The sequence below is a fragment of the Cetorhinus maximus genome, chromosome 12 (assembly GCF_964194155.1).
Source record: "Cetorhinus maximus chromosome 12, sCetMax3.hap1.1, whole genome shotgun sequence".
NCBI lineage: Eukaryota > Metazoa > Chordata > Chondrichthyes > Lamniformes > Cetorhinidae > Cetorhinus > Cetorhinus maximus.
The window spans coordinates 84,061,572-84,086,855 of NC_135890.1; the positions used below are offsets into that span (position 1 = coordinate 84,061,572).

Below are 25,284 nucleotides of genomic sequence, written 5' to 3' on the forward strand. Positions count from 1 at the left end.
CTTTAAATAACTTCTAGAAAGTCATCTGTTAAGATTGGTAATGAATTGCATATAGTTAAATTGGTTCTTTTACATAGTCACAAGATAATTATGAATATGAAAGACCAGTTGGCCCATCTTAATTCATCCACTCAAAAACCCCAAAAGACCCCTTTCTTCCTCTTGCCCCACCTGCATTGCAGCATCCATTTATTTAATAAGTGATTCTGGAGTATTTACCTTCACTACGGCTAGGAAATCATTCCAGTTCATCGTTGTGTGAAGAAGGTGCTCGTTGCAATCTAAATTTGCCTTTTAGTTTGAATCACTTGTCCTACTTGCCATGTATTTTAAAGTAATATTTTAAATTTACCTTTCCCAGCCTGTTCTAATGAATACTTCTCGGGTGCCTCCTTTTGAATGTTGAAAAAAATTTTCATAAGAACAGGTTAACACCAGGATTCAGCCCGATGGCTCTTCTCTACGCTGCTTCCAATGTTTAAAAGTTTCCTTTGTCTTAGAAATGTGAACTCATAGGTATCTCTGCTATACCATACATGCATTTGAAGTATATTTTATTAATATTGTCAAAACAGGACAATATTTTAATGGATTTCCTAGTGTATATTGTAAGTTACTACAATAAATGTTCAGATGTTTCAAAACTGGATATTTGAATGCCCTTTCAGTTTACATTATTGCAGCCAATTAACAGTAGTGTTTATAAAATGCATCCCTTTCTCCTCCCACTACCATAGTTTTCTTTCCTTAAGGGGCACATTCTAGGCTGAAATTCTACAGGGTCTGACCACTGATGGGCATCTCCTGTTTGAGCATTTCTGTTGAGCTTGGCTTCACCCTTACCTGAAATTATATATGTTATTCCCACTAAGGTTTTCAGATTATTGATCAGAAGTGAGTGTTCAGCCTATTTTTCATTTACTCCTCCTCACTTGCAAATATTGAAACTAATAGTAGATTTACTGTCACCCCAAATGAGGGCTGCTGACCCTTAAGATGGGGTTCTTGCACTTCTGTACAATTGGACAAGTTTACTTTTTAAGCAAGACTCCTTAATGACAGTACAGTTGTCACAAAAATTTCAGTCATGTATAATGAGTATATCAACTATTTTTGCTACGCTAGCTTGGATGGTTAAAAATGTTCAAGCATTGGAGCAATATAATGACAGAGATCCTTCTAATCTTTGGATTATATCTGCAAAACATTTTGAGTTGCATAAAACGAGGGTAAACTACACATAAACTATGCTGATGAAGGGAGCAGTTTGAGGTGAATGAGGTTTAGGACATATATAAAGTAAATTGGCAAAAATACGTTTTCTCCTTCCCCTTTAGTGATGACACTTTTTTTTAAATGGAAGGTGATGGGCCTTTATCTGCTCCCCCACCCCAAACCGTGTCTAATTTTTCACTGGAAGCATCCACCAAAATTTTTTGACCTTGCAGAAACCCCGATTCCAGTCCACTATAATGTTTAAACCTCTGATTATTACAAATAGACCATTATTCACATTCAATCCCTCTTGGATCTTGGCAGATTGGGTTGTGCTTACTTGCTCTAACTGCATAATCCTATTTGAATTACCAGATAGTTAACGTTTTAACTTCCTTGTAATAATGAGAAATACTATTCAGTGCATGTGATTTCTAAATGCATGATAACACTAATGCATGGTTACTTACACTAACATTGCTTTCCTCTATCTTGCAGGACAGTGAGCATGGCGCAGGCTTAGGTAGTAAAGTAGATAGCCTGGGAAGTAATCAGTCCATTCCTAGTATGTCGATCAGCACAGGCAGCCAGAATAGCAGTGTTAACAGTCTGCATGAAGTCTTTGATGATAGCTCAGAGATCGCCATGATGCATGATGGTGATAACACCTTGCAGTCTAATGTCTCCGTCATCCACAGAAAGGTAGGTTTGCAGTTTTGTGTCTGGAAATGTTGCCACTCTGAAGTGCTCTGCAAATGTGTAGAATAAAGTTGTTAAATCTTTACCAGAAACATCAAGAAGTCAAGCTTCATGGAAACCTAGAATACATTTATTCTAAACTTCATATAAATAACTTCAGATCAACAGAACACAATCACCCATTTTGTTTTTTGTAAACTCATAGGGATGAAATTCCATAGTGGGGCTTAGCCCAATTGTCCACTAAAAGTTCAGTGTAAGAGCCATAGAACCCCAGGCTGGTGGGCAAATGGGAGAAACCCTGCAGAGAGTCACCCCGGTTGTGGTCTACAGATCTGAGGCTAGGGTTTCCACTCCAGTGTGTTGGTTTTTTTGGCATTGTTTGCCCAAAATCTGAGTAACATTCTAAGGATTTGAAGTCCAAATTAACATCAGCACTGATCAAGTTTCTGTAATCTTTTGCACTGGTTTTAAAAAAAAAACATATGGGACCAATAACTCGCCACACCCTCAGGATGAATTAATCTCCATTAAGAGTTTGCATTAATTTCACTCATTTGTGGACTTTCCAGGCAATTCATTTTTAACTAAGCTGGTTCTTGAATACGTGGACATAGGTATGCTTTAAAAGCTTTTGAATGTAAAATATTACAAAGAAGCTGTCTACTGTACTCCAATATAACTAGCACATCAGTCTGTGTATTTAAGTCATTTTCAATTTAAAACCTGGTTACTCACAAGATTGGCACTATGATTGTAAATGCTTTTTTATGGCTAATTCATTTTCGGCTGAACTATCAAACCACTCGTAAAATTTATCAGTTTTTAAATTACATTTTTAAACATTGCATGATTGTGCTGTTTGCATAGCACCAAACACTCACTTTGCCAATGAATTTGTGTGGGAAAATCAAGAAGAAAGCACTTCTCAAAGCGGACACAAATTTCACCTGGATTGCTGATTGCACCCAGTGTGTAAACTCTACCCACCGATTTGAGAATGATGCATACCATTTGTTTTTTAAAAATTGTTTATTTGAGATGTGTATAATTAATTGGTTTCAGATTTTAACGGGTTAACTTGAGCTTTTCCTATGCAGTTTATTACGCAGTTAACTTCATTCAAATTACTGCTTTGTAATTAGTCCAATCAACAAAAGGTTACAGCAAAGCTAAAAATATGCAAAGGGTGGTGGACACTGTTGAAGAATTAAGTGAAGTTAGTGAAATGATAACTTTGACCCTTCTGATGAAATGCCTTTCTAAACTAAAAATGAACTACTGATACCTAAATCTATGTAGTTATATGTAAAAGTATTTTTGGTTATCAATGTACAATACAATTGGAATTCCAAAGGATCTTGATGGAGCCAATCTCTCTCTCGCCCCAGCCTTTCTTTCTCGAGCAATTCTATCTCTCTGACTCTGCACTTCCCTCCTGGGTCTCTGTCTTGCTCCCCCTCCTCCTCCTGTCATGTCTCTTCCTCATGCTATTCCCACCGTGTCTCTCACTCTGATCAGTCTTTCTTGCACTCCTGTCTCCGCTTTACCCCATGACCCATGGGTCTCCCTTTCTCACACTTCCCCTTCCCCTCCTTAAGTGCTATATTATTACGATTTTTAAAAGTTAAGGTTTCATGTTTTAAGTAGTAATTACTTTATTATTGATTCAATGAGTTGCATTAAAAGGAGAGCAGATATAAGCATATTGACTCCTTTCATTTGTTTGCACTGCTGTCTTGAATTTGCAACGTATGGAACAAGGGAGTTAGGGAAAGTTATGATAAAAAGTTTGGCTAATTGTCCAGTCTGGTTAGCTTTGAAATATGCATGTTGCCTTAACCTACAAATATGACTTTCTTTGAAACAGTCAACTTGCAACACCCCAAAAAATATTGAGAAAATCTATTTCCTTGGTGCTATGCCAAACTGGTCATACTAATTGAAGGTATTCTTCTACTAGATTTATCACAAGTATTGAATTTTAATGGATTCTAACTTTTCCCATGGGGTTATTCATTTATGGTATTCCCATGTTAAAGTGGCAACAATACATTTATCAATATTACTGATTGCAGGAAATATAAATCTTAAAATTATTAAAACCAAATTTAACATTAAAACTCCTCATTAGACATTAATCCTATCTAGTATAAAGTATATCATTTTCGTATAAAGTATATCATTTTCTCCCTCAATACTTCCAGTAGTTGGAATTATGGAATTCAGTTCTCTGAATTCTGTTTTGTGAAGCTATTCTAAATCTGTTGTGAAAAATAGAGTTGCATGGTTACTTCCATTTCCATGCATCCAAAATACAAATCGAAGTTTGGAGCAACTGTTTTTCTTGTTATTTAAGGAAGTGGCTCATGCGGCGAGTTCTTCAATTTTTAAATTTGCCACAATTTTACTTACAATGATTGTAATTTTGGGGTTTTGTTCAGAACTTAATTTAAAGCATGATCGCAAAGGTAGATCTGGAGTTGCAGTACATGGGCTGTGAAATGCTACTTTGCATCTATCTGGAGTTACCTGTGTAGGTGCAGAATGACGGTGAGAGCATCCATCCAATTCCAGCAAATTTGCTGATTAAGAGTGCCATTGGCAGGGATAAGTGTTGGGTGGGTTGGGGACTCCTTAAATCAGGAAAAATCAATAAGCTCCAAGAGTGTGGTTGATAATAAGTTTTGAGCCACATCCAATAACATGTGTTCAATATTTCAATTTTATACAATAATTAAAAATTGAATTGTTTTTAAAGTTTTGTAGTTAAAATACATGGTCATAAATGACGTGTAATACTGCATGAAGATTTCAACCTAATTGTGGCGTTTGTCATCTTGAGTTTCTTAAAATTCAGTATAGTGAACATTTAAACAAACTTTTTGTATATCAAGTTCCCATTGTCAGCTTTGGCAACTATTTTCTCTATCAGAAAGCTTGTACTGCAAAAACATTTTTGCTGATGCTTATTAAACTTGTTTCTAGTTCTTTTATTTGCTTTTCTTATGGATCCAGTCAGTTGAATTAAGTATTTCAAGGAGAATTGTAATAATGGTGACAAGGTGCATCGAATCTATAATATTCCTTATCATTAAGGACTCGAAGGTACTTGCCTACATGCAATTTAAAATCAAAAACCAGTAGTTTGAAAATAATTACACCAAAAGCACTGATATTATTTTATAATTGCTTTGTGATAACAGAATTTGTGTGCATACTGAAGCAGATAACAAATGTATAATTTGTCATCCATTTCTTATGTTGCCAGTTTTATGTTGATTTAAATGTCAAAACATTAAATAAATATTAATAATATCAATTTATATACACATTTTGCTCAAATAATCAAATAAGCTTTAGTGTTGCAAAATATTTTTGCTGCTGAAGGTCTGCCAGAGATTCAAGAAGCATCCCACTACTGATCAGCTGACTCCTCTCCTGCAATGTGTTGGTTATTCATCTCACTGTTCAGCTGCAGTGACTGGTACAGCTAACTATGCATTTCATACAGTGCTTGCAAAAGAAGCAGAGGTAATAGACAGATATCCAGCAGGGAAAGCACACAGTTTGACGTTATATTGTTTTATCCCATTTCAGCAGGATCATGTATTCATAAGGGATGAAGCAGGCCAGAAAGACATCAGGCCTGATCTGCGGCCTACACCATCTCTCCATAGTCAGGCCTCTCTCCTTAAGAACCGAGAGCATTTTGCTACAATCAGAACAGCATCTCTGGTAAGTAATGTAAAACGAAGGATTTTTTTTCCTCCAGTGACCATTTAGGCTAGTTAATCGCATTTAAATTTTTTTGAGTCAAGGCATGATTTCTTCTTTCACTAATTGTAAGGCAGATTTTATTCATATAATAAAAGGTCTGAGAGGTTTTTGTCTTTATTTAAATGTTTTGAAATGCTTAAATGAATGTAGCCGAGTCTCAGATTTAAGATGTACTAAATGTTTAGAGGATTTATGGTTGCAGAGACTTAATGTAATCTCTAATAGGTAATCTGTTGAAGCAGTGAGATGGCTGTCTCTAATGTAACAAACGTGAGCCTGAAAGAGAGTATACCGCATTTTAATGTATATGCATGTTTTATATATATATGTCCAGGTTACCATTCAATGTTGAAGGAAGGCCCTGTAATGCTAACTTACAAAACATTTTATTCCAGGTCCTACTTGTGAGCCTTAAGAATGTGAGTGGCTAATGTGGACTGAATTGCAGTAAAATTGTTTTTTTGCTGAATTAAATATTCAGAGTTGAAAAATATTTCATTTCAAGACATTTTAAGCAAAGGATTTTAGCTTTAAGTGCACTCTGGTCCTCAAATTGATTTGCGTTCTGTTGTGATTTCTTTTTAAATTAAATTTACAGGTTGGTTGCTCTAGGAGTAGCAGTATGTCAGTTCTGGAGAAAACCTATTGCTATGTATATATATATATAATATATATATATATATATTAAAAAAACATGTTTTAAATAGCAATTTGAGGCTGTAGGTATAGGTGAAAAGTATAGCCCAATCAGTGTATTGTTTTAATGCTTGTGTTTGTATATATCATGATACATCTGGTTTCATATTCTGATTTTTGTTTCAGGTGGAAGTTTTAAAACTTCACTTGTTTCAGACATACATATTGCATCTTCTATTAGTCACTACTGTTGGGAGCATTTCATGTGATTGTGATTTTGAATATGCTGGTGCATTAAGGAAATGGTGTGTGCAGAAGTGTTCGATTTCAGTTTAATTGTTAGTAGTTCCAGCAGGGGCTTGTGAAATTTGTAGTCTGAGCACTTGAGTCACCTCAGTCCCGGTAGCTGAAGTCTTCCACAGTAGATTTACGAATGACTGAAAATATATTGCCGCTCTTTAAAAATCTAGCTTTCTTGTGGGGGAAGCACTTTGGGAAAGATGGATTTTCCTTTTTAGTGCTGAATGTCAAAGTTCAGTGCAGCAGAAACCCTTTTTACAGAATTAGACTTCTCACAATGTTTTGCTTGTTAAAATCAATGAATGAAATAATATGAACAGCTTATGTTCTAATTTTGCAGTGAGGGATTCTGCCTCAATGAGCTTTTACAAACATGGTGGTGTAGAGGAAAATCTTTCCCTTTTTATGCTGGGAAATTTTAGCTTCACCCATTTTATCCACCTATTTTAAAACAGTTTGTTTTTTCAATACAACTATACTGTTTTCACCTCTTCATCAAGATATTCATGCTGTATACTATTGACTTTTAAGAAATTAGGTGTACCCATCATTCTTGTCTTGTCAACTTGTCTCTTTTATATTTGCTTTTCTACTAGTTGGGTTGGCTTGAGTAATTATGTTAATAAATGTTAATAGTTTCAAATTCAAAATGGGAAACCCTTGTGTCCAGCAGACCTAACCATATTGGCTAGCTGTATGCATGAAGACAGAATTAGCTCTGTCACACAACTATTGACCCATTTTTTTCCTAACTGTGCTGTTTCAAGTATTGCATTGTATATTTCCATATAGGATACAGATTAGAGCAAGAAAAACAACTAAATACATTAAGGTTTTGCTCTGATATTGGTCTATATTTTTAGTTTCACTTTAACTTCCTCTACATTCACTGCTTGTACCTTCCCTCTGTTATATTTCCTCAGAATATATTAAATCTCAAAATGTTATAGCCCGAGATTTTTGCAATTTGCTAGTCTTTCACACTTTGCATTGTTCCAAAATTGTGAATCAGAACTACTCCAGGACTAGAAATTTTATACAAATTTTACTTGGAGATTTAGGGTGGGTAAAATAAAGCTGATGACAGTCTGGCTGTTGAGTTCTGCCAAGACTGTTGTTGCAACTGTTCTTATTAATCCGCTGATGATTATTCCTGAAAGATGGGGACAGACGACTTCCAGTTTTTCATATTCACATTTGATACTCAGTTGTTCACTTGCCATTAGTCTAGTTGAGAGCTAGTTAAAATACATCATTGAGGGAAATACAATTTGATTATCCATCCAGAATAATTTGAACTGCATTACTTTGAGCAGGTGTAACATGTTTAAAATGGGAATATTTCTTAAAACTCAGCCTGTTAAAATCACTTGTCGATCTTTTCTCACCTTTTTTAAGTTTTGGATTGTTGTTTCCCGTCTCCCTGCTTACCTAATCTTATCCTTATGAACATAATGAGAATGGAAGGATACAATTTACATGCAGCATTTTTTGGTAGAATAATTCAACTGACTTGTAAGCACCCTAGTGAACATTGTATGCCTATTTTTAAGCAAATATAATATTCATTATATAACAGTGGGCTGGATTTTATGCTGGGCATGTTTTGGGCAGGATGGGGACATAAAATATGAGGGGTGGCTAGCCTACCAACTCCGAGCTGTCCTGAATAGGTCAGGGGGTTGTGGGGGGTGTAGTGGTGGTGTTATGCGGATGGGCAGCCTGCCTGCCATATGTAAATAAATAATTAGGGGTCAGTTAAGCTTGTTTACAAGCTAATTGACTGCAATATTACACTGCCCACCCCATAACATAACTAGTTTAGGCAAGCAGGCAGGAGTGGGCAGTCCGTTCTTCAAAAAACCTTTCCTTTAAAAGGTAGGAAGGAAGGGGAGTGAGGTGAAACTGACTGGCCTTGACATCAAAGCAGCATTTGAGTATGGCATCAGGGAGCCCTAGCAAAACTGGAGTCAGTGAGAATCGGGGAGAAAACTCTGCTGGTTGGAGCCATGTGCAACACAAAGGAAGATGGCTGTGGTTGTTGGAGGTCAATCATTTCAATCCTCAGGGTAGTGTCCTAGGCCCAATCACCTTCAGCTGCTTCATCAATTACCTTCCTTTCTTCATAAGGTCAGAAGTGGGGATGTTCGCTGATGATTGCACAATGTTCAGCACCATTTGCGACTCCTCAGATACTGAAGCAGTCCATGTCCAAATGCAGCAAGACCTGGACAATAACCAGGCTTGGGCTGACAAGTGGTAAGTAACATTCGTGCCACACAAGTGCTGGGCAATGACCATCTCCAACAAGAGAAAATCTAACCATTGCTCCTTGGACATTCAATGGCATTACCATCGCTGAATCCCCACTATCAACCTGGGGGTTACTATTGACCAGAAACTGAACTGGATTAGCCATAATATATACTGTGACTACAAGAGCAGGTCAGAGGCTAAGAATCCTGCAGTGAGTAACTCACCACCTGACTCCCCAAATTTGGTGGTCCTCCTACAAGATGGTACCTCCTTCCTTCCTCCCACTCTGCACTACAAAACTCGCACTCCCTTCCCTGTGCGCTCTTCCATAAAGTACCCAATCCCTGCCCACCCAATGCCTCTGACTTACCTGAGTCTGAGATATATTGGGGTTTTCATCATGGACCTGCCTGTAGCCCTGGCACCGCCCACTACTGAGCTCTGACGTTGCTGGGACAAGAGCTGCCAGCCTATCAGGCCCACACTTTCCTTGTTGCCACCCGCATTATGTTATTGCTGTGCGACAGACATTTTCCTCAAGGTTGGTTTCCGACTGACTTTCTAGTTAAGGGGCTGGGGGCGAACAGTATGTTTCCCTCCCCAGCCCTGTGACTGCGCTTTAAAAATGATTTATTTTCCTACTATTTTTCTGAATTCACGTACCATACGGTGCACAAAAAGGAAAATAGAAAAATGAGCAAACTTTTTTTGTTCCTTCAAGTGATGTAGGCGCCACTGGCAAGGCCAGCATTTTTTGCCCATCCTTAATTGCCCTTGAGAGGGTGATGGCGAGCTGCTGCCTTGAACTGCTGCAGTTGATGTGGTGTAGGTACACCCACAGTGCTGTTAGGAAGGGAGTTTCAAGATAGTGAAGGAACAACGGTGTAGTTCCAAGTCAGGATGGTGTATGGCTTGGAGAGGAACTTGCTATTGGTAGTGTTCCCATGCTTCTGCTGTTCTTGTCCTAGGTGGTAGAAGTTGCATTCTAGCACATGGAAGGTGCCAAAGATATGTTGGTGAGTTGCTGCAGTGCATCTTGTAGATGGTACACACTGCTGCCACAATGCGTTCGTTGGTGGTGGAGGGAGTGAATGAATGTTTGTGGATAGGGTGCCAATCAAGCGGGCTGCTTTGTCCTGGATGGTGTTGAGCTTCTTGAGTGTTGTTGGAGCTTCACTCATCCAGGCAATTGGAGCGTATTCCATCACACACCTGACTTGTGCCTTGCAGATGGTGGACAGGCTTTGGGGAGTCAGGAGGTGAGTTACTGAAGGATTCCTAGTCTCTGACCTGTTCTTGTAGCCACAGTATTTATATGGCTAGTCCAGTTCAATTTCTAGTCAATGGTAACCACCAAGAACTTAGTTATTTTAATGTCAGATTAGTATGCAAGACGCATAAGCTCACCATATGTTGTAATACGAATATACCCATATAGAGATAAATAAAGCTGAATATAGTATTGTGACAAAACTGGGGGTTGGCGCCACCTTGTGGTTGAATGCATTTAACTTGAAATTAAGCAAGTTGGACCAGTAGAATTCTTTGTAATTGGTATCTTCCACATTGTAGAGTTGAGCTGATTGACTTAAGTATTCAGGGGGAACCATGTCATGGTTGCCACACCATTGTCATGTTTTTGACATTCGAATATGGTGATGTCAGAAAGCCTCGATGCCTGTGGCAGTCATTTGATCCAGAGTTGCATGAAAGGATGCAGACGTGTGCTAGAATGCAAGTTTGTTTCCCCATAGTTTGAAACTAACTTCTGCGCTTCCAATTCAGCAGTTTGAGAAGGCAGCTCACCTCCCCAAGGGCAGTTATGGATAGGCAATAAATGCTGGCCTGGCCAGTGACGCCCATATCCCATGAACAAAATTTTAAAATTGTCCTTGGGATTTGAATCAGGTGAGAATATTACCACTGAACCAAGATGGGTAAGTAATTCTGGAGGAATAAACATTAATGCATGGAGGCATATATGTTTGAGTCCTAGTTGCTGTTTTACACTTGGTGGTACCTCCCCTTGTGCAATGTTACCCAGTTTATGTAGATATAAAAATCACTGTGGCAGGCAATTTTTAAATGTCTAATGGCCTAAAGTTAGCAAATTGGAAGGTAAATGTGAGAGCATTGTTTATGTCATGGGACTATGAGCAACGCTGGCCTGGGACCCAAAATGTAATGCTAGTCTTTTATAGTATTTTGGCTAGAACTTCTATTGAGAAAGTGTGCATGGAATTTGTTTGTTGTGATCCATAGCCTCTTTTTAAACTTGTATAGATATTACTCTTAAAATTGGAAATGTGACCTCCAGTAAGGTATGCAATGTTGTTTAAAAAGCAGTCCGATTTTCATTTTAAATTAGTGCCCACTTTAGAATAATTTACTACTTGGTAGCACATTACAGGATGGATCCATATGCTTGAAGAGGAAGCTATTAAACTTTGGCATTTTCAGACTAGATACACCATTGGATCAGTACAGTGGTCACTCCTATAAGCAGGTTTGGCATCCATGAATCCAGAGTATGCATTTATTTGCCCTGTATCTGATTAAATATGGCAAGATGCTGGAGTTAAGAAAGCGGTTGCTACTGTACTCAAGCTTACTGGTTTTTATATATATCTGATATGTGATCTTGTCTTGTAAGGTGGAATCTATAGACCAATTGTCAGATTTGTTAAGCATTGAACAGGTAAAAGAACAGTTTTCATTACAAACAGCCCAACTTAAATTACTTTAAAAAGTTTGTTGTTTGACAATGTGGAGGAGAAAATAATGAAGATTCTTCTATGCTGACCTTTAATGTGATCCTTGAAACAGTCTCTCACTTATTTGGTCAAAATTATTTCACTCAATCTCTGCTATCTTTAGACTGGCAAATTGAGCACAGGCAGGCAAACATTAGTCCACAATGCGGAACTCTCATTAAGGTATCTATATAAGAGGTAACAACAAAAATTGTGCCCCTTCTCAAAGTTGATTTCTACCTGTGCCTCAGATTGACAATCAATCAAACCAAATTCTCCAAAGAACTGCAATAATATAGAATAGTTTGAAATGAATGGGTGGCCTTGATCCCTCTATCTTTGCCAAATGCTATGAATGACCTGTTAGATTGGTGCCCATCCATGTTTAAGTCGTGTATGTCAACGACGTCATGATGTCTCTGGCTTTCACAGTGGTATGGATATTAATCAGACTGTAATGTACATTTTCAACAGTTTGCAGAAACAGCTAGCAATAATTTTACTTAAACCTGTGTGAATGCCTGCAAGAAAGAATCTATTAAACAAAGTAACCTAACCAAAAATGTTCAATTTTTATGACATACTTTATTTTTAATAGATGTAATTGGTCATCTCATTATCATATTTTTGATAAAAGGTTACAAGACAGATCCATGAGCATGAACAGGAAAACGAATTACGTGAACAGATGTCGGGCTACAAGCGGATGCGAAGACAGCACCAGAAGCAGCTGATGGCTTTAGAGAATAAGCTGAAGGCTGAGATGGATGAACATCGTCTTAAGTTGGAGAAGGAAGTAGAGACCCAATGTAACAATGCATCTATTGAACTGGAGAAATTAGCAAAGAAACATCAGATTTCTATGGAAAAAGAGGTACGTTATGGCAGGGTTTGAGAAGAAAACTTAAAATGGCATCAATAAAGGGGAATAGGAAGTGATGGGAGCCATGTAAACACCTAGACAGTTCAAAACTCCCTCCGTTGTGTTGCATGGACCTATGGTCATTTTTTTAAAGAGAGACTTTTGGAATTGTTGAAAATGGCATGGCTTTATTCTTGCACCTAAACATCAGTGGGTATAGTTGACCCTTTCAAGACTGACCAAAATGAATTATGCTGTGAAATTATGCAGTGGGAATTTACTTTTTCTCAAGTGCGCTTGATCAGGCATCACTGTCCATAACCTTGTCAACCTTGTTACACTAAAAGCTACAAATGCTGTAGAGATGTAAAGCTTATTTTTAAGATTGGGGAATGAAAGTTTATAATGCAGAACACCAATCTTGATACAGGCTGTAAAAAGTGGAAAAATAATTTCCTGCTGCAGTTCATTTTATCGTGATTGATGCCTAACTTGTAAATGCTTAATGGTTATAGGAAGAAAAACATCTTATGACCAACATACCCTCTAAATTTTGTTTTTTGGGAGTATGCGGGTGGTTTGTTCAAGTGTGCGGCCTCCTTAAGTCTTTTGAAGCTGCCACATGACCGGTAACTTGACAGAGCTGACTTCTTTCCCCACAGGCTGTGCACTTTTGGATTCCACCACAGTGTGGAGGGAACATGGGTGATGGCTACTTCAAACTTTCCACGTTGTTTTGATTTCTGCATGTAGCAAAGAAGTTTGCATATAGATACTATTTCCTCTCAAGGAAACTAATTGCCTGCCATTTGAAATTTGTGATGAATTCCTAGTATTGGACTTCTAACTGCAGAAGTCCAAGTCTGAATTCCAGCGATTTCCCTCAGGCTCCTAAGATTTTTGGAAGGGGAGAAATGTTGAGACAGTTTTTATGTATCCTACTGATTTGTATTTTTGATACGCAGAGAGGATAGAGACCAGCCAGAGTGATATTTATACTGTATTTGATAACATTGGAGACTGTATTTGACTTGCCTTCCAAACTATTGGGTTTTATCAGGCAGATCTTTAAACAAAAGGAGCAGCTTACTTTCTGGCTTGTGGCTAAGATTAAGTATAGTAGGGTTTTAATTGATATGTGAATATGTGCACAATTTGTGGAGATATGTAAAAACAATAACAATAGGGTAATTATATTAGGTGATTTCAATTTTCCCAACATTAATTTGGATAGACATAGTGTTAAGGGCTTGGATGGAGTGGATTTCTTGAAATATGTACAGGAGAACTTTTTAGATCAATATGTAGAGGTTCAACAAGGGACGGTGCAGTGCTGGACCTAATTCTGGGGAATGAAGCCGGACAGCTGGCTGAGGTGGTGGTGGGCAAGCATTTTAGCGATAGCGACCACAACATGATACAGTTTAAAAACTAAAAGCTACTGCGGATGCTGGAAATCCAAAACAAAAACAGAATTACCTGGAAAAACTCAGCAGGTCTGGCAGCATCGGTGGAGAAGGAAACAGTTGACGTTTCGAGTCCTCATGACCCTTCGGCAGAACTGAAGTATAGTTAGGAGAGAGGTGAAATATAAGCTGGTCTAAGGTGGGGGACAGGGGGAGAGAGAAGTTGAGGGTGGGGTGGTTGTAGGGATAAGCAAGCAGTGATAGGAGCAGATAATCAAAAGATGTCACAGACAAAAGGATCAAAGAGGTGTTGAAGGTGGTGATATTATCTAAGAAAAGTGCTAATTAAGAATGGATGGCAGGATACTCAAGGTACAGCTCTAGTGGGGGTGGGGTGGAAAGACTAATAAAGTATTAGTTGTAGATTTAAAAATAATGGAAATAGGTGGGAAAAGAAGAATCTATATAAATTATTGGGGAAAAAAAGGGAGGGGGAAGAAACGGGGTGGGGAAGGGGGGAGGGGGAGTTTAAGATCTAAAGTTGAACAACTTTAGATCTTAAACTCCCCCTCCCCCCTTCCCCACCCCGTTTCTTCCCCCTCCCTTTTTTTTCCCAATAATTTATATAGATTCTTCTTTTCCCACCTATTTCCATTATTTTTAAATCTACAACTAATACTTTATTAGTCTTTCCACCCCACCCCCACTAGAGCTGTACCTTGAGTATCCTGCCATCCATTCTTAATTAGCACTTTTCTTAGATAATATCACTACCTTCAACACCTCTCTGATCCTTTTGTCTGTGACATCTTTTGATTATCTGCTCCTATCACTGCTTGCTTATCCCTACAACCACCCCACCCTCAACTTCTCTCTCCCCCTGCCCCCCACCTTAGACCAGCTTATATTTCACCTCTCTCCTAACTATACTTCAGTTCTGCCGAAGGGTCATGAGGACTCGAAACGTCAACTGTTTTCTTCTCCACCGATGCTGCCAGACCTGCTGAGTTTTTCCAGGTAATTCTGTTTTTGTAATGGTACAGTTTAAGTTTGTTATGGACAAAGAAATTGACAAGTTGCAAAAAAATGTTTTGGATTGGGGGAGAGTGGATTTTAGTAAAATAAGGCAGGATCTGGCCAAGGTAGACTGGGAACAATTACTTGTGGGGAAATCTACAGAGGAACAGTGGGGGGTGTTCAAAAAAGAAAAGGGGAGGCTACAGGCTCAACATGTTCCCTCTAGGGTGATAGGAAGGAGTAACAAGCCCAGAGAACCATGGATGACCAGAGGTATTAAGGTTACGATGAGATGGAAAAGAGGCTTTTAGCAGGTACAAGGGAAGCAAATCAGCAGAGGCATTAGTGGAGTACAGAAAGTGCAGGGTGGAGCTTAAGAAAGCAATTAGGAGAGCAAAGAGGGGATAGGAGAAAGCTCTGGCTGGTAAAAGAAGGGAAAATCCCAAGATATTCTATAAGTATATCAATGGGAAGAGGATAACCAGGGAAAGAGTAGGGACCAAGGGGGCAATCTATGGGTGGGGCCAGAGGACATGGCTAGAGTGTTGAATGAATACTTCACATCCATCTTCACCCAAGAGAATGAGGATGAAGGTATCGAACTCGGAGAGAGAGACTGCGAGGTTCTTAAGCAAATTGATATAGGGAGTGACAAGGTATTGGCAGGCTTAAAAGTGGACAAATCTCCAGGTCCGGATGATTTGCCTCCCAGACTGCTGAGGGAGGCAAGGGAGGAAATCGCAGGGGCTCTGATCCAAATTTTTAGTTCCTATCTGGCCACGCACGGAGGAGGTGCCAGAGGACTGGAGAACAGCTAATGTGGTTCCGCTATTTAAGAAGGGTTGTAGAGTTAAGCCAGGGAACTACAGGCCAGTGAGTCTCATGTCAGTGGTAGGGAAACTATTGGAGAAAGTTCTGAAGGAGAGTATCTATCTCCACTTGGAGAGGCAAGGTTTGTTCAGGGATTATTCAGCATGGCTTTGTCAGATGGAGGTCATGCCTAATAAATTTGATTGAAGTTTTTTGAGGAGGTGACTAGCTGTGTAGATGAGGGTAGTGCAGTTGTTGTAGTTTATATGGATTTCAGCAAAGCCTTTGACAAGGTCCCACATGGGAGACTTATAAAGAAGGCAAATGCACATGGGATACAGAGTAATTTGATCAGGTAGATTCAAAATTGGCTTAGTTGTAGCAGGCAGAGGGTGATGACAGAAGGATGCTTTAGTGACTGGAAGCCAGTGTCCAGTGGCGTACCACAGAGATCTGTGCTGCGTCCCCTATTATTCGTCATTTATACAAATGACATAGATGATTATGTGGGGGGTAGGATTAGTAAGTGTGCGGATGACACAAAGATCGGCCAGGTGGTTAACAGTGAGGTTGAGTGTCTTGGGCTACAGGAAGTTATAGACGGAATGGTCACATGGGCAGATAAGTGGCAGATGGAATTTAACCCTGAAAAGTGTGAGGTGATACACTTTGGAAGGAGTAATTTGACAAGGAAGTATTCAATGAATGGCATGACACTAGGAAGTTCTGAGGAACAAAGGGACCTTGGCATGTGTGTCCATAGATCTCTGAAGGCAGAGGGGCATGTTAGTGGGGTGGTGAAAAAGGCATATGGGACACTTGCCTTTATCAATCGAGGCATAGATTACAAAAGGAGGGAGGTCATGTTGGAGTTGTATAGAATCTCGGTGAGGCCACAGCTGGAGTATTGTGTGCAGTTCTGGTCGCCACATTATAAGAAGGATGTGTTTGCACTGGAGGGTGTGCAGAGGAGATTCAGCAGGATGTTACCTGGGATGCATCATTTAAGTTATGAAGAGAGATTGGATAGACTTGGGTTGTTTTCGTTGGAGCAGAGAAGACTGAGGGGGTGACCTGATCGAGGTGTACAAGATTATGAAGGGTGTGGATAGGGAGCAGCTGCTCCCCTTAGTTGAAGGGTCAGTCACAAGGGGGCTTAAGTTCAAGGTGAGGGGCAGGAGATTTAGGGGGGGATGTGAGGAAAAATTTTTTTACCCAGAGTAGTGACGGTCTGGAATGCGCTGCCTGGGAGGGTGGTGGAGGCGGGTTGCCTCACATCCTTTAAAAAGTACCTGGATGAGCACTTAGCACTTCATAACATTCAAGGCTATGGGCCAAGTGCTGGTAAATGGGACCATAAGACATAGGAGCAGAAATTAGGCCATTCGGCCCATCGAGTCTGCTGCACCATTCAATCATGGCTGAAAAGTTTATCAACACCATTCTCCCGCCTTCTTCCCGTAACCTTTGATCCCCATACCAATCAAAATTAGGTAGCTAGGTCAGGTGTTTCTCACATGTCGGTGCAGACTCGATGGGCCGAAGGGCCTCTTCTGCACTGTGATTCTGTAGCTTGTTATGAAACCAGTTAGGCAAAAGTATCAAAGAAACAAGAATTGGTTCAGGCACAATCAAGGTAAATTCCACTGAAAGGGAAAGGTAGGGCAAACAAATGCAGAGCTCCCTGGATGAAAAAGGAAATTGAAATTAAGATAAAGAAGAAAAAGTGCACTTATGACAGGTGTCAGGTAGAAAATACAATTGAGCACCAAGAGGAATACAGAAGGTTCACGGGAAGGTGAAAAAGCATATAAGAGAAGCAAAGAGGGATTATGAGATAAGACTGGCAGCCAGCATAAAGGGGAATCCCAATGTCTTCTGTCGGCATAAAAATAGTAAAAGGGTGGTAAAAGGCGGAGTAGGGCCGATTAGGGACCTGAAAGGGAATTCGCACATGGACGAAGGGCCCATGGCTGAGAGATTAAATGAGTACTTTGCATCTGTCTTTAACAAGGAGGCAGATGCTACCCAGGCCATAGTGACAGATGATGAAACTCTGTCATGAGAAGGGTTCAGAATCCATAAGGAGGAAATGTTGCATAGACTGTCAGTACTTAAAGTTGGCAAGGCACCGGGACCGGCTGAGACGCATCCAAGGATATTGAAAAGAGTGAGAGTAGAAATTGCAGAGGCACTGGCCGTAATCTTTCAGTCTTCCCTACACTCGGGTGGTGCCAGAGGACTGGAGGATTGCAAACATTACGCCCTTGTTCAAAAAAGGTTCTACAGACCAGTCAGTTTAATTTCAGTGGTGGGCAAGATTCTAGAAACAATTATTTGGGATAGAATTAGTAGTCACATGGAAAAATATGGGTTGATAAGGAAGAGCCATCATGGATTTCTAAAGGAGAAATCATGTTTAACTATCTTGGTGGAGTTTTTTGAAGAGATAACACAGAAGGTCGATGAGGGTAATGCTGTTGATGTGTACGTGAACTTTCAAAAGGCATTCGATACAGTGCTACACAACAGACTTGTGAGAAAAGTTATTGCTCATGGAATAAAAGAGGCAGTAGCAATGTGGATACAAAATTGGCTGAAAAATAGGAAGCAGAGAGTAATGGTCAATGGATATTTTTCGGGCTGGAGGAAGATTTGCACTGGAGTTCCCCAGGGGTCGGTATTGGGACCCTTGCTTTTCCTGATATGTATTAATGATCTAGATCTTGGTGTGCAGGGAACGCTTTCATTGTTTGCGGATGATACGAAGCCTGGGGGTGTTGTGAACTGCGAGGAGGATGGTATGGAACTTCATGAGGACATCGACATGTTGATGGAGTGGGCAGATAGGTGGCAGATGAAGTTCCATGCGGAGAAGTGGGAGGTGATGCATTTTGATAGGAAGAATATGTACAGACAATATAAAATAAGGGGTGAAATTTCGAATGGGGTGCAGGAGCAGAAAGACCAGGTTGTATATGTGCATAGATCATTGAAGGTGGCAGTACAGGTGGAGGGAGCAGTTAATAAAGCATATAGTATCTTGGGCTTTCTTAATAGGGGCATAGAGCCGGGAGCCAAGAGCAGGGAGGTTATGCTGAATTTATATATGATGCTCGTTAGACCTCAGCTGGAATATTGTGTACAATTCTGGGCGCCACACTATTGGAAGGATGTGAACACAAGGATGAGAAACTTCACCTATGAGGATAGATTTGAGAGGTTGGGGCAGTTCTTGGAGAGAAGGTAGCTCAGAGGAGATTTGATAGAGATGTTCAAAATCATGAGGGCTGGACAGAGTAGATAGGGAGAAGCTGTTCACACTCTTAAAAGGATCAAGAACAAGAAGGCACAGATTTAAAGTGATTTGCAAAAGAAGCAAATGTGACGTGAAGAAAAAACTTCGAACGAGTGGCTTGGGTCTGGAATGCACTGTGTAGAAGTGTGGTGGAGGCAAGTTCAGTTGAGGCATTCAAGAGGGCATTAGATGATTATTTGAATAGAAACAATGCGCAGGGGAAAAGGGAAAAGGCAGGGCAATGGCACTAGGTCATAATGCTCATTTGGAGAGTCGGTGCAGACACGATGGGCTGAATGGCCGCCTGCGCTGTTAAAGCTCTGAGATTCGTTGATTTTCCCCACATCTGAAGCAGGCATTCGGTCGTTTGCACATCTAAATAAGGGATCTAATGCTTGGAACGGTGGCTTGCCCTGAGGAAACCAACCTTAAAAGGTCTTGTGAATTTTTTAAAGAAAAAACCATTACTTGCCAAGTGAACACCACCTTGAACACTGTCACTGCTAACCCTTCCTACCCCCTCGTTGTCCTGAAGTCCATCCCCCCCCAGCCACCAAAAATAGGAACTCCCAAATAAATAGGCAAAGGAAAATCTAGGAGATGTTTTATTAGCTGACCTGAAGTTTTGATTATCTTTTTGAAAAAAATGTCAGCCAGGAGATATAGAATCATAAAGTTATACAACACAGAAGGTGGCCAGTTGACTCACTCTGCCTACGCTGGCTCTTTGAATTGGTTCCAATTAGTTTCATAGCCCTGCAAATTTTTCTTTTTCATATATTTATCCAATTTTCTTTAGAAAGTTATTAATGAATCTGTTTCCACCACCCTTTCAGATCGTATATTCCTGATTATCATTGCTTGCAATGTAAAATAGTTTTTCCTCATGTTGCTTCTGATTCTTTTGCCAATTAATTTTAAATCTGTGCCCCCTGGTTACTGACCCTTCTGCCACTGGAAACAGTTTCTCATTTACTCCAAAACCCCTTGAGACCTTGAACACCTATCAGATCGCACCCCCCACATTGCATTGGTTTGAGAACATCCAGTTTATCCACCTAACTGAAGTATTTTGTTCCTGGTGCCATTCTGGTAGAAGTCCTCTACGCCCTTTCTAAGGCCTCAACATCCCCCCTAAAATGGAGTGCTCAAAATCCTCCCGCTGGGGCTTAATCCATTTTATAAATGTTTAGCATAGTTTGCTTTTATTCTGTGTCTATTTAAAAAAAAAAGCATACAGGATCCATCACTAACGCCTTCTCAACTTGTCCTGCCACCTTCAAAGGGTTATCTATATACACCCTAGGCTATCTTTGTTCCTGTACTCCCTTAAAATTGTAACATATAGTTGGTTACATCATCTCATTCTTCCTATTAAAGTGCATCACTTCACACACATCTACATTTAATTTCGCCTGCCCATTTCACCAGTTTAGCCTTCCTGCAACCTGTAATTGTCACCTTCACTGTTTACTCCATTTCTGAGTTACTTATCATCTGCAGACCTTGAAATTATGCCTCTTATGCCAAAGTCCAGGCCATTAATATATAAACAAAAATTGCATTGATCTCAGCAAGAAACCTAGGGACAATTCCCTCCAGTCAGGAAAAACCATTGTTCAACACGACCCTCTGCTTTGCCTTAGCTAATTTTGTATCCTTAATAGCCCCTGTCCCTTTAATCCCATGGACTTCAATTTTGGTAACCAGTCTTTTATATGGAACTTTATCGAATGCTTTCTGAAAGTCTGTATATACAATATGAACCACACTGGCCTTGTACACCCTATCACTTGCTCAAATTAGTCAAACGTTATTTTGCTTTTAACAAATTCTTGCCATCCTTCATTTATTAACACACATTTTTCTAAGTGACAATTAATTTTGTCCTGATTATTGTTTCAAAGTTTCCCCATTAAGAACATTAGGTCGACAGGCTTCTGATTACTGGGTTTATCTGTCTCCCCTCAAACAGGGTGCAACGTTTGCACTCCTTCAGTCCTCTGGAACCACCCCGATATCCGAGGAGGATTGAAAGTTTGTGACCAGATCCTCTGTAATTTCCACCCTTGCTTCTCTCAGCCACCTATTTGTGCTGTGTAACTTTTCTACTTTGAGATTTGGTAACATTTTAAGGACCTGTATCTATTTTTAGTGAATTAACCCCATCCTTCCTTGGACTACCCTTTAGTATTTTTATGTTTAAAAAAAGATATTGGGTTCACTTTTCTTAGCCGCTTATTTATTACCATTAAGTCTCTTTGGCTCTCTTACTTCGTTTTTTGGTTGTCCTTTACACTTTGTATTCAGCTTAGTCTTCCATTGAATGATGAACCGGACATTTATTGTAAGCTTCCTTTTTCTGTTTCATTTTGATCTCTATCTTTAGTTGTCCAGGGAACTATAGCTTTCCTGTTCTTTCCACCTTGTAGGAATGTGTCATCTGTACCTAGACTGTATCTTTTAAAGGCCTCTCATTGCCCTTTTACTGTTTTACCTGCCAATCTTTGATTCCAAACCACTTGACCCAGATCCCTTTTCAACTCACTGAAATCTGTTCTCCTCTAGTTGAATATTATCACATTTAATTTTCCCTTGTCATTTTCCATATTGACTCTAAAAATAACATTGTGATTGTTTCCAAATATTCTCCTACTTCCTTCCTCAAAACTCGATTCAACATTGCTTTCTGCACCATTGGACTGTAAACATTCTGATCAAGAAATTTATCTTGTATGCATTTCAAGAATTCTTCCTCTCTTTGCCCTTAGGCTGTTATTTTCCCAGTCTGTATTGGACTAATTGACTCCCCCATTATCTCTACTCTATAGTTTGTGCATCTTTCTGCTGTTTGCCATTAAATTTGCTTCTCTGTCTCCTTCCCATTATTTGATGGCCAACTTTATACACACAGCAATGCAAAATCAGTAAAGTGATGGAAGGGGTCATCAACACTGCTATCAAGCTGCACTTGCTTAGCAATAACCTGTTCACTGGCACTCAGTTTGGGTTCCACCAGCTCCTGAACTCATTATAGCCTTGGTTCAAACATGGACAAAAGAGCGGAACTCCAGAGATGAGGTGAGAGTGACTGCTCTTCACATCAAGGCAGCATTTGACAGAGTATGGCATCAAGGAGCCCTAGTAAAACTCGAGTCAATGGGAATCAGGAGGAAAACTCCCTACTGGTTGGATTCCTACCTAGCACAAAGGAAGATGGCTATGGTTGTTGGAGGTCAATCATCTGCCCTAGGACATCACTGCAGGAGTTCCTCAGGGTAGTGTCCTCGGCCCAACATCTTCAGTTGCTTTATCAATGACCTACCCACCATCATAAGGTCAGAAGCAGGGGAGTTCTCTGATGATTGCGCAATGTTCAGCACAATTCACAACTCCTCAGATACTGAAGCAGTCCTTGTCCAATTGCAGCAAGACCTGGACAGTATCAAGGCTTATCTGACAAGTGGCAAGTAACATTCGTGCCACACAAGTGCCAGGCAATGACTATCTCCAACAAGAGACTATTCTGACCAAGAGACTATTCTGACCATCGCCCCTTGACATTCAATGGCATTACCATTGCTGAATCCCCCACTATCAACATCCTCGGGGGTTACCATTGACCAGAAACTGAACTGGATTAGCTGTATAAATACTGTGGCTACAAAAGAGGCTAGGAACCCTGTGGTAACTAACTCACCACCTGACTCCCCGACGCCTTTCCACCATCTATAAGGCACAAGTCAGGAGTATGATGGAATACTCTCCACTTGTCTGGATGAGTGAAGCTCCCAGAACACTCAAGAAGCCCAACACCATCCAGCACAAAGCAGCCCACTTGATTGGTACACAATCGACAAACATTCACTCCCTCCATCACTGATGCACATTGGCAGCAGTGTGTACCATCTACAAGATGCACTTCAAAAACTGGCGAAAGCTCCTTCGACAACACCTTCCAAACCCATGACTGTTATCATCTAGAAGGACAAAGGCAGCAAACACAAGGGAACACCACCACCTGGAATTATCCCTCCAAGCTACTCACCATCCTGACTTGGAAATATATCACCATTCCTTCAGTTTCGCTGGGTCAAAATCCTGGAGCTCCCTCCCTGACAGCACTGTGAAATTACCTACACCACATGGACTGCAGGGTTCAAGAAGGCAGCTCACCACCACCTCCTTGAGAGCAATTAGGGATGGGCAATAAATGCTGGCCTAGCCAGTGTAGCCCATATCCCATAAACGAAAAAAGCTTCTGTATTCAATTTTAAATCAATAGATTCTTCTTTGAATCCTCAAGTACATCCCTCCTTGTTTCCTTCACTATCTTTCCTGAATACATTGTAGCCAGCAATATTAAGTGCCCATTAGTCCTTGTTTGAGCCAAGTCTCTGAAATTACCACTTTATTGCAATTCCATGTGTCTACTTCTGCCTATAGCTCACCAACCTTATTTACTATGTTCTGGGCACTTGCAGATATGCACACTAGTATGCCTCACATTTTCTCCTGTCTGATCAATCTTATTCTCCTGCTGTTTGTCCCTCCCCATCCTCTGTGTGCACCTCGTATGTATCTCCTTTCTAATGCTTCATCCTGGTATCCCTCTCCTAGTCAAATTAGCATTAAAAATTTTGATTTGAGGCCCTGCTACTAAACAAGCTAAAATAGCCCTACTCCGTATACAATAATTAAAATCCATTTATATGTAACTACACTGGTAGATATATTGAAGAAATTGTCTTCCTTTCTTTGTACATCTCATAGTGCTGCTTAACTGAGTGGATCCCAAATTGCAGAGTAGTCTGACAGTTTGAATTCTTGTTTGCTTTCATATAGGCCAAAAATTGCTTCTCTATGCATTGGAAAACCTACGAACATTTCTTCTGCATCAGTCTACATTTATGTTTGGATTGGATACGTGAGTCTTTTGGTTCTTTGTGGCTAAATATTAATTTGTTCCTTTCAGATGAAGTTAGCAGCGCAGGATGAGAGGAAAATCCAGCAGCAAATTACAGCCCAACAGAAAAAGGAACTGACCACCTTCCTAGAAAATCAGAAGCGCCAATACAAACTTTGTAAAGAAAAGATTAAAGAGGTAAGCGTGAACTGGGAGGTAGGGTCTTAGGAATGGAGGGTGTTGGTCACCACTTCAAATTATAATAGAAATGGCTTTTTGGTAGTATATTGGATGGGAGGTGGTAGAAGGTCTAGAGACCCATTACCCACTGGCATCAAATTCAAATAGCAATGAGAGTCAATTCATTTCCTCTATAATGACAAGCAAAATTCTGCACATGATGGAAATCTGAAATAAAAGCAGAAAATGCTGGAAATGCTCAGCAGGTCTGGCAGTATCTGTGGAGGGAGAAACAATATTCACATTTCAGGTCTGTGAGCTTTCATTGGAACTGATGAAAAGTCACAGACCTGAAACATAACTCTGTTTCTCTCTCCACAGATGATGCCAGTCCTTTATAATGATCCTGATTAGCTGAGCGCAAATGTTGGACATGAAATAGTTTTAGACAAGATATCTAATAATCTTGTATCAGGAGCAATGCTCCTTCAAAGTGATAACATAACTGAATTGATTCACAGGAATAACTTAAATATTTGAATTTTCTCTACAGGAGATGAATGAAGATCACAGTACACCGAAGAAGGAAAAGCAAGAGCGATTATCCAGGCATAAAGAAAACCTTCAGCACACGCAGGCTGAAGAAGAATCCCAACTTCTTGGCCGTCAACGATTGCAATACGATCGAAACTGTCGTGAGCTTAAACGGAAGTTGATGATGATACGACACAATCTGGAGCAGGAGCATCTACGTGAGGTAAAATATTGCCCAAAAAGGGAAAAAAAATTTGTACTAATCTTTTAATGCCATCCGCTTAAATTTATGATGTTGGCATCAGTGATGATGCAAATGGTTACCATGCAACACAAATGGTGGTAAGACCTGTCTTGAATCATTCATGTTTGAAAATAAAGTTAAGAAAATATATATCTTTTAAGTTGGTCCTTAGCAGGTTTCATATGCTCCAATGTGTTGTACAGTAAGGAAAACAGTTCAACAAAGAATTTGATGCAGTTAAAACTGGGGGCCAAAGCAGAGCTCAACCCAATTTCTGAGCCAAGTCTTATTCAAGGAAAGAATTATACAAATAATTACAAATATATCTACTCTTTTAGTTTGCTTTATTTTTGCATTGTCCCTTGCTTTATTTCACCAAAGTTGACTT

At 39.9% G+C, this 25,284-nt stretch overlaps 1 protein-coding gene across 3 annotated transcripts in view; it reads left to right on the forward strand.

The window, feature by feature from the left end:
* Positions 1 to 25,284, forward strand: part of taok3a (TAO kinase 3a) — a 154,863-nt gene that overhangs the window by 108,997 nt on the left and 20,582 nt on the right. For 2 of the 3 annotated variants that reach the window (XM_078554018.1, XM_078554019.1), the window contains 4 exons: positions 5,515 to 5,652; positions 12,277 to 12,513; positions 24,008 to 24,136; positions 24,672 to 24,875. In XM_078554018.1, coding sequence (XP_078410144.1) covers positions 5,515 to 5,652; positions 12,277 to 12,513; positions 24,008 to 24,136; positions 24,672 to 24,875 — 708 coding nt within the window. Of the gene's footprint in view, positions 1 to 1,713; positions 1,918 to 5,514; positions 5,653 to 12,276; positions 12,514 to 24,007; positions 24,137 to 24,671; positions 24,876 to 25,284 lie in introns of all 3 variants that reach the window. The other variant, XM_078554017.1, reaches the window with a different exon arrangement.